Raw genomic sequence first — 8,547 nt, 5'->3', positions numbered from 1 at the left:
TCCATCCACCCATTACTCACCCATCTGTCCATCCACGCATCACTCACCCCTTGGTCCATCCATCCCTCACCCATCCATCCATCCACCCATTACTCACCCATCTGTCCATCCACCCACTACTCACCCATCTGCCCATCCACTCATTACTCACCCATCTGTCCATTCACCCATCACTCATCACTTTATCCATCCATCCATCACTCACACATCCGTCCATCCACCCATTACTCACCCATCTGTCCATCCACCCATCACTCACCCCTTGGTCCATCCATCTATCACTCACCCATCCATCCATCTACCCATTACTCACCCATCTGTCCATCCACTCATCACTCACCCCTTGGTCCATCCATCCATCACTCACCCATTTGTCCATCCACCCATCACGCAACCATCTGTTAATCCATCCATCATTTGTCCATCGCTCCATCCACCCATCAGTCACCCATTGGTCCATCCACCCATCACTCACCCATTGGTCCATCCACCCACCTACCCACCCACTCAGCTGCCTTCCTGGCCATCTGTCCAGCACACCCATCCAGGTGCTAGGCACTTCCTCTGTGCCAAGCCCAGGAAGGTCACTGCATGTGGAAGCTGAGGTGATGGGAGATGGTTGTGACTTTGGTGACACAGGTGATTCCAGGTGACGTGGTTTGGATTTGTGTCCCCATCCAAATCTCAGGTCAGACTGGAAGCCCAAGTGTTGGAGGAGGGGCCTGGGGGGAGGTGAGGGGATCACGGGGGTGGACTTCTCCATTGCTGTTCTCGTAACAGTGAGTTCTCACGCGGTCTGGTTGTCTGGATGTGTGTGGCATCTTCCCCCATCATGTAGGAGGTGCCTCCTTCCTTCCTCTTTGCCCTCCCACCATGATTGAAAGTTTCTTGAGGCCTCCCCAACCATGCTTCCCGTACAGCCTGCAGAACTGTGAGTCAATCAATCTTTTCCTTATAAATTACGCAGGCTCAGGTAGCTCTTCATAGCAACGCGAGAACTAATACACCAGGCTACGGGGATGGGGAGGCTGGGAAGTGCTGGGGGAGGACACTTCCAAGGTAAACAGGGTCTGCCAGACTGATGCACAAGGCCGCTCCCGGCAGAGGAAGGAAGAGCTGGAGCTGTGGTGCGGGGTGCATGGCCTGGGAGGGGCTGAGCAAGGTTGGAGAGCGGTGCATGCAGCAAGCTGATCATGGAGGGCCTGGTCAGCGTCTTTCAGAACCTGGGTCTTGTGTGTGATGACCTCACCCTCTCCGAGGCTCCTCGACTCTGGCCTCCGCTGTGTTGGTCCCTGCTATGAGAGGGCTGGGAAGAGGCGAGCTGATGCCTGATCCACTGTCTTGGCCACCCTGAGGCCTTGTGCCATCTGCACAGTATCCAGGGACCTCAGACCCGGGGACAGCACCTGGAGGGACCTCAGACCCAGGGACAGCACCTGGAGGGACCTCAGACCCAGGGACAGCACCTGAAGGGACCTCAGACCCAGGGACAGCACCTGGCACACTTGCTGGGGAGAAGACGCTGTGGTGGGTGGTGGCCCACGAGTGCGTACGTGTGTGGTTGTCTGAGAATGTGCATGCCTGCACATGTGAGCGTGTTGTGTTCAATTGCACATGTGTGCAGGTATTGTTGCCTTGCTTGTCTGCACATGTACCTGTGTGTTCATTTCATGCATGTATGGCTGGGAACGTGTGTGTACATGGCTATGCATACGTGTGTACATGCCTGTGTGTCTGTGTATGCCTGGAACCACGGACACCCAGGGCATGTGGGGCTGGAGAACAGGCGTGGCCAAGCTCACAGATGGGCAGATGCACGGACACTCAGGCAGGACTCGTGTTTCCAGGCCAAGACACACTTGACACTTCTGGGTTAAATCAGGGGAATGAAAAGAAGAAAATCTAACAGGCATAACTCCAGGCACATTCTGCTCCATTTCCATTCTGAGTGGGACTCAAGGGCCCTGTCATATGATCTCCAAGAGCAGATCTGAGTTCTACCAGACCCTAGCATAGAAACAAACGCAGCTGCTTCGCACCCCCTGCCCCCCGCCGTGGGCTCTTCTTGTCTCTGCCTCTCCTGAATTACAGACCTCAAACCACTGTCCCTATGTTGTCTAATTGGGCTTACCTGGATTGCTATTTCAATTCTGTAAAGCGATTCAATGTCACAGATAATGATACTGCAAACAAATTTGAAACGCACAGTGTGCCTGGCACAGTTTCAAATCTATATACAGTATCATTATCTGTGACACTGAATGGCTTTACAGAATTAGATGGCATGTGTGCACACATATACATGCATGCTCAAACACGTGCCCAAAGACATGCATGCACTCACACACGTGCCCACACATTTCTACACATGCACATATGCATGCACGCTCATGTGTCCACACATTCACACACGCTCATACATGTCGTGTCCACACAGTTGCACATGCTCAAACATGTGTCCACACATTCCCACACACTCACACACATCCACACATTCATGCACTCACACGCATGCCCACACATTTCCACACATGCACAAATGCACACACACTCACGTGTCCACACATTCACACACGCTCATACATGTCATGTCCATACAGTCACACAAGCTCAAACGTGTCCACACATTCCCACACACTCACATCCACACATTCATGCACTCACATGCGTGTCTGCACATTCATGCACACTCACACATCCACGTATTCATGCACACTCACACATGTCCACATTCATGCACTTATATGTCACGTCCACACATTCATGCACACTAACCCATGTCCACATTCATGCATGTTCATACGTTGTGTCCATTCATGCACGCTCACACATGTCCACACAGTCATGCACGCTCACACATGTCCACACAGTCATGCACACTCACATATGTCCACATATTCATGCACACTCACGTGTCCACATTCACACACGCTCACACATGTCCACATATTCATGCACTCATGTGTCCACATTCACACACGCTCACACATGTCCACATTTATACACTCACACACGTCCACACATTCATGCACACTCATACATGTCCACATTCACACATGCTCACACATGTCCACACATTCACACACAAACACATGTCCACACATTCATGCACTCACACACATGTCCACACATTCACACTCACACATGTCCACACATTCACGCACACTCACACATGTCCACACATTCATGCATGCTCACACGTGTCCACATTCATGCACGCACACACGTGTCCACACATTCACGCACTCACATGTCCACACATTGACACACACACACATGTCCACACATTCATGCACTCACACACATGTCCACACATTCATGCACTCACGTGTCCACACATTCATGCACTCACGTGTCCACACATTCACACATGCTCACACACATCCACATATTCATGCACACTCATGTGTCCACATTCACACACATACATGTGTCCACACATTCATGCACACTCACACATGTCCACACGTTCACAAGCTCACACATGCCAGACACATGCACACATCTTGTATGTGCACACATGCATGCACACTCACACACGTGTCCACACACATGCACTTGTCCCTGTGGAAAACACAAAGGAATGAAAAAATAGGGTCCTCTAAAGAAATCTGGCAGTACAGAGGTTACAAGTTAAATTCCATCTAAAAATTATCTATAGAACCTGTTATCAAGGTAACTGTCCCCCAAATAGCTGCCTACCCTGCAAAAAGCTTTTTGCATCCATCCGTCCGCGCTACAAACACAACTACATGTAGCCCACACTACACGAGAGGCTCAGACCACAGGTTTTCACCCCGCGGCATGCTCCTGTGGCCGGGGCCTCGCCAGGCGTCCCCTCGCTGCACAGATTGGCGTGCTGGGCAGACTCACCCTGCATCTTCTCCAGCTTGCTCATGTACGAGTTGAAGAGGGAGTAGATACGCTCTGTCTCACGGTCCCCATCAATGTCCAGCTGGATGTTGGCTGGGAGGCCGCTGTCCAGACACATCAAGAACAGAAAGATAAAAACACTTATTTAAACTATGCTTTTAATAACGACATTAATTTTTAAAATGTCACTGAAGAAAGACGACGATATGTTGGAAGTGAAACTCGAGACAGGACCTATTTGGCGTCTGTCTGTACACAGCTAGCGTGCTGGCTTGCTGAGCAAGTCTAGTGGCATCCACAGCAGCACGGGCAGCTGTGTCACCAGGCCGGCCGCAAGCCGGAACGAACCGGCAACCTCTGCGATTGGCATCCACAGCAGCACGGACAGCTGTGTCACCAGGCCGGCCGCAAGCCGGAACGAACCGGCAACCTCTGCTTCAGTTACCATCAGCCTATTTGGACACTCGGCAAAAGATCCTCGCTGTTCAGTATTTAAAATGTGCTTATCGTTTGTACTAACTGACCTTTCCTGAAATCATGCAGTACTGAGTTACGTCTTGTTTAAATCTATTCCTACTCCAGAATCTTCTCAATACATAAGAAATTTAGGAAAATTAGGCACTAAAGTCCCCAGCGTAATACTTGTACATTTTTAGTATCATACAGAACTAAATTCCCAGGAACTATGAACACTCCAGACCTCAGGTGGTTTACTCCTTCAGTCATTTCAAACACGGAAGGAGGCTGTGCGGTTATTTCCCTGCTCACTCTATGTCCGCTTCTCCTACGTTCACACCAGCACACGTCAGGCTGGAGTGCAGTGGCGCGATCTCAGCTCACTGAAACCTCTGCTTTCCAGGTTTAAGTGATTCTCCTGCCTCAGCCTCCCGAGTAGCTTGGATTATAGGCGTCCGCCACCATGCTGGCTAATTTTTGTATTTTTAGTGGAGATGGGGTTTCACCATGTTGGCCAGGCTGGTCTTGAACTCCTGACCTCAGGTGATCCACCCACCTCGACCTACCAAAGTGCTGGGATTACAGGTGTGAGCCACTGAGCCCGGCCTCATGTCTTTTAATAAATCTTACTTGTCTTATTATGAAAAACCTCCAAAGTTGGGTGCGGTGGCTCACGCCTGTAATCCCCACACTTTTGGGAGGCAGAGGTGGGTGGATCATCTGAAGTCAGGAGTTCAAGACCATCCGGGCCAACATGGTGAGACTGTCTCTACTAAAAATATAAAAATTAGCTGGGTGTGGTGGCACACACCTATAATCCCAGCTACTCAGGAGGCTGAGAAAGGAGAATTGCTTGAACCCGGGACGTGGAGGTTGCAGTGAGCTGAGATCACACCACTGCACTCCAGCCTGGGCAACAGAGCGAGACTCCATCTTAAAAAAGAAAAGAAAACAAAAGAAAATCTACATTGTACAGAAGCACGTCTTTGACGGCTTCAGACACAGGGGGCTCACGGTTAATTCAACATTTGCACTCAGGTGCAACCAACAGGAAGGGCTTGATAGGAATGCGCGGGGCTGTTAATTATTTTTAGCAAATTCTGCCTTGTGCAGAACATATGAAATATGCTCTTAAATTTAGTAAATACTTTTTAAAAGGCAGAAATGCTTCTTATAGCTAAAACAATTCTTAAATCATAAAATTTCTGACGCTTCTGCGATGTTTGCCACACTGATTAGAAATTGTTTCACCAACTTATTTTTGTTTGAAGTGTGGTAGTTTTCCCCTTTTCTTCCCAGCCTCTCTTGCGAAAAAAGAAGTGGGTTTCTGCCAACGAACTGAACAGACGTCCAATGTTGTATATACCTTTTGAGCTGAGTAGCTCAGTATCTGGATACTTGGTCATTTGGTTCATTATGTAATTGATAAAATGGTGTCATTTATTCATGTTAGTTCAACCATATATGTATACTCTCTGGAGATGGGCGGTTATACTTCCGTGTGAGAAATAATTGGTCAGTCTTAAACAGTTTGTAAAAACTTAGTGGTGAGAGCTTCAACATCTAAATAAATAATGAAATGCATTTATCATCAAAAAAAAAAAAAGGAAAGAAGAAGATGAAGCGACCGACATTAAAACACATCCCTGGCCAGTCAGGGGGTTCATGTCAGTAATCCCAGCACTCTGGGAGGCCGAGACAGAAGGATCACTTGAGCCCAGGAGGACCCTGGGTAACACCGGGAGACCCTTACAGTGAGATTTGGACAACACAGTGAGACCCTGTCTCTACAAAAAACAAAATTTAGTGAGCTGGGCGTGGTGGCACCCGCCTGTAGTCCCAGTTACTCGGGAAGGTGACGTGGGAGGATTGCTTGAGCCCAGAAGTTTGAGACCAGTCTGGGCAATGTGGTGAAACCTCGTTTCAACAAAAAACCTTAAAACAATTAGCCTGGAGTGGTGGAGCACAGCTGTAGTCCCAGGTACCTGGGAGACTGAGGTGGGAGGATGGCTTGAGCCTGGGAGGTGGAGGCCTGAGATTGCACCACTGCACTCCAGCCTGGGCGACAGAACGAGATCCCGTCTCAAAAACATAAAACTAAAAAAGCATCCCTGAGCTGGGAGAGCTGAGGCCGGCTACGGGTGTGCGGGACAGGGGAGACTCCCGAGCTGTCCGGTCTCAGCGGCTGGAGACTCTTGGGACCCTCAGATCTGCCAAGGCAGCGAGCAAATTCGGCAGATGTTTTCTCATGGGGAGAAATGGCCTGGAAGGAAGCCTCCTGGGGCTCTGTCCCCGGCAGAGTCGGCTGCAGCTGGGGGTGGGCCAGGTTTCCTCTCCTCCCCAGGCTGCAATGCTTCCCGTTCTCCCGGGATTTCGAGGATACAGGAGAGCGCTGGCCTCTCCCGGGGATCCTGGGACGGTGGCCACGCATGCCTGGGCGGCGGCCAGACCTTCCTCCTGAGCTTCAGCCTCTGTGTCCATGAAGCAGGATCTAAGGTCCCACCTCGGAGGCTGTGGGAGGATTGAACAGTGGCCCAGTGTGGAGCACAGCTCATCCTCCGCAGGGCCCTTACGTGAGGCCATAATGTGGCCAGGACAACAGTGAGGTGCATCTCACGGAGCATAACCGGGGACGCCAGGCACCCCGGCCTCCTTCTAGGACCAGCAGACATGATCCTAGTCTCTGTGGAACTGCCGGAGGCCCAGCTGACGAGCGGCCAGGAAGACAATGGGCTGCTGTGTCACACGGAATCAAGGTGGGTGTCCTGGGCCAGATGAAACTTTCAGGGAGGGGTTTGCTCCCACGCTTCTCTCAGAAAAGCAGGATGGCCGCGGACTGGGGAGCCCCCCTTCACCCTGACCTCCCACTCCCCCAGGGCAGGGCCTCAGGAGGACCCTCGAAGGCCTGCAGCACCCTCGAGTCTGCACAGAGCCTTCGAGAGACTGGGCCCCAGATGCCCCCTTGGGTGGGAGGTCCCCTCAGGTGGGAGGCTCCTGGGACGAGGCGAATGCAGCCTCGTTTATTTGCGGCTTACAGGTGGACATGCACTGTCCACTGGTCCCTCCCTACTTGGCCCCTTGGCCACACTTCCTGCACAGTGCACACGCCGGGCGCCGAGGCACAGACCTACCCGGTGCAGGGCGAGCAGCCTGGAGCCGAGTCCGAGGGCGCCCTACAGCACAGCCAGTGGCCGCTCAGGTAGGCGGACGGGTGGTAGACAGTGAGGCGCTTCTGGTTGCACTGGCTCACTTTGGTGAGGATGTCGATCCAGTCCTTGGCCTCCACGCAGTTGTTGGCCTGGATGTACAGCGCGCGCTCCGGCTGGATGACCTGGAACATCTGAGGATACAGGCGGGCTCAGGACGGTGCACACGAGGTCTCGTGGATGAGCGCGTGCAAGAGGCCGCCAGGCACCTGGCTGTCCTCGCTGGAGCCGTAAGAGGGGACGCCGAGGGTGCACAGGCCCAGGCGTCCCGGAGCTCTGAGCCCCAGAAGAGGCCAAGCCTGGGGGCTGCGCAGAGCTCTCTGCCACCCTTAAACTTGACCGCTGGGGCCGTGGGGGATGGAGGTAAGAACTGGTGTGGCTGGAGACGTGGCTGGGTGGCCAGGAACAGCTTGACCAAGGTGCTTTATGTGCTGGAGCCTTGGAGGTCTCCACTCAAAAGGCAGAAGAGGGGCCTGTGGGCTCCCCACGAGGCAGGCGTCCACCCACGCGGAGCTCCTGCGGCGTCAGCCCAGGTGGCCCAACCTGCTCAGCTCCTCTCCTACCCGACCAGCCCAGGGTGCTTCCTCCTCCTCCCAGCTGGGGTTAGGGGGCTCCTTTCTCTTGAAGCGTCTCGGGGCAGCAACAACCTTTGCCATTTACTACTCATTCCACACACATGACCAAGCACCAGCACTCTCCTAGGTCCCAGAGACAACGCCTGGCCTAGAGTTTCTGCTGAACCTGCAGCCACCAAGACAGACTAAACAAGGGCAGGCGTCAGCAGGGGCTGGAAGTGAGTAGTGCTGGTGCTGCGGTTGGGGCTGACTCAAAGTTAGTCAAGCAGGGGGTGGGGGCAAAGGGTGTTAAAGGCAGAAGAAATGGGAGGCACAAAGGTCCTGGGGCACGGGGGACAGGGGTCCTGTGATGGGAGGAACAGGGGTCCCAGGGCAGGAGTGACAGAGGCCCTAGGATTAGAGGGACGGGGGCCCTGGGGTAGGGGGATGGGGGCCCT

At 52.8% G+C, this 8,547-nt stretch overlaps 1 protein-coding gene across 1 annotated transcript in view; it reads right to left on the bottom strand.

Moving 5' to 3' along the window:
- Nucleotides 1–8,547, bottom strand: part of RASA3 (RAS p21 protein activator 3) — a 111,887-nt gene that overhangs the window by 8,736 nt on the left and 94,604 nt on the right. The window contains exons 20-21 of the mRNA XM_011979417.1: nucleotides 7,461–7,669; nucleotides 3,874–3,977 (exon numbers count right to left, since the gene is read on the bottom strand). Of these exons, the coding sequence (XP_011834807.1) occupies nucleotides 3,874–3,977; nucleotides 7,461–7,669 (313 nt within the window). The remainder of the gene's footprint in view (nucleotides 1–3,873; nucleotides 3,978–7,460; nucleotides 7,670–8,547) is intronic.

This window comes from Mandrillus leucophaeus, unplaced genomic scaffold (assembly GCF_000951045.1).
Source record: "Mandrillus leucophaeus isolate KB7577 unplaced genomic scaffold, Mleu.le_1.0 Scaffold201, whole genome shotgun sequence".
Lineage (NCBI taxonomy): Eukaryota > Metazoa > Chordata > Mammalia > Primates > Cercopithecidae > Mandrillus > Mandrillus leucophaeus.
The sequence above is the reverse complement of the archived record's forward strand: the minus strand, read 5'-3'. Positions and strand labels throughout refer to the sequence as shown.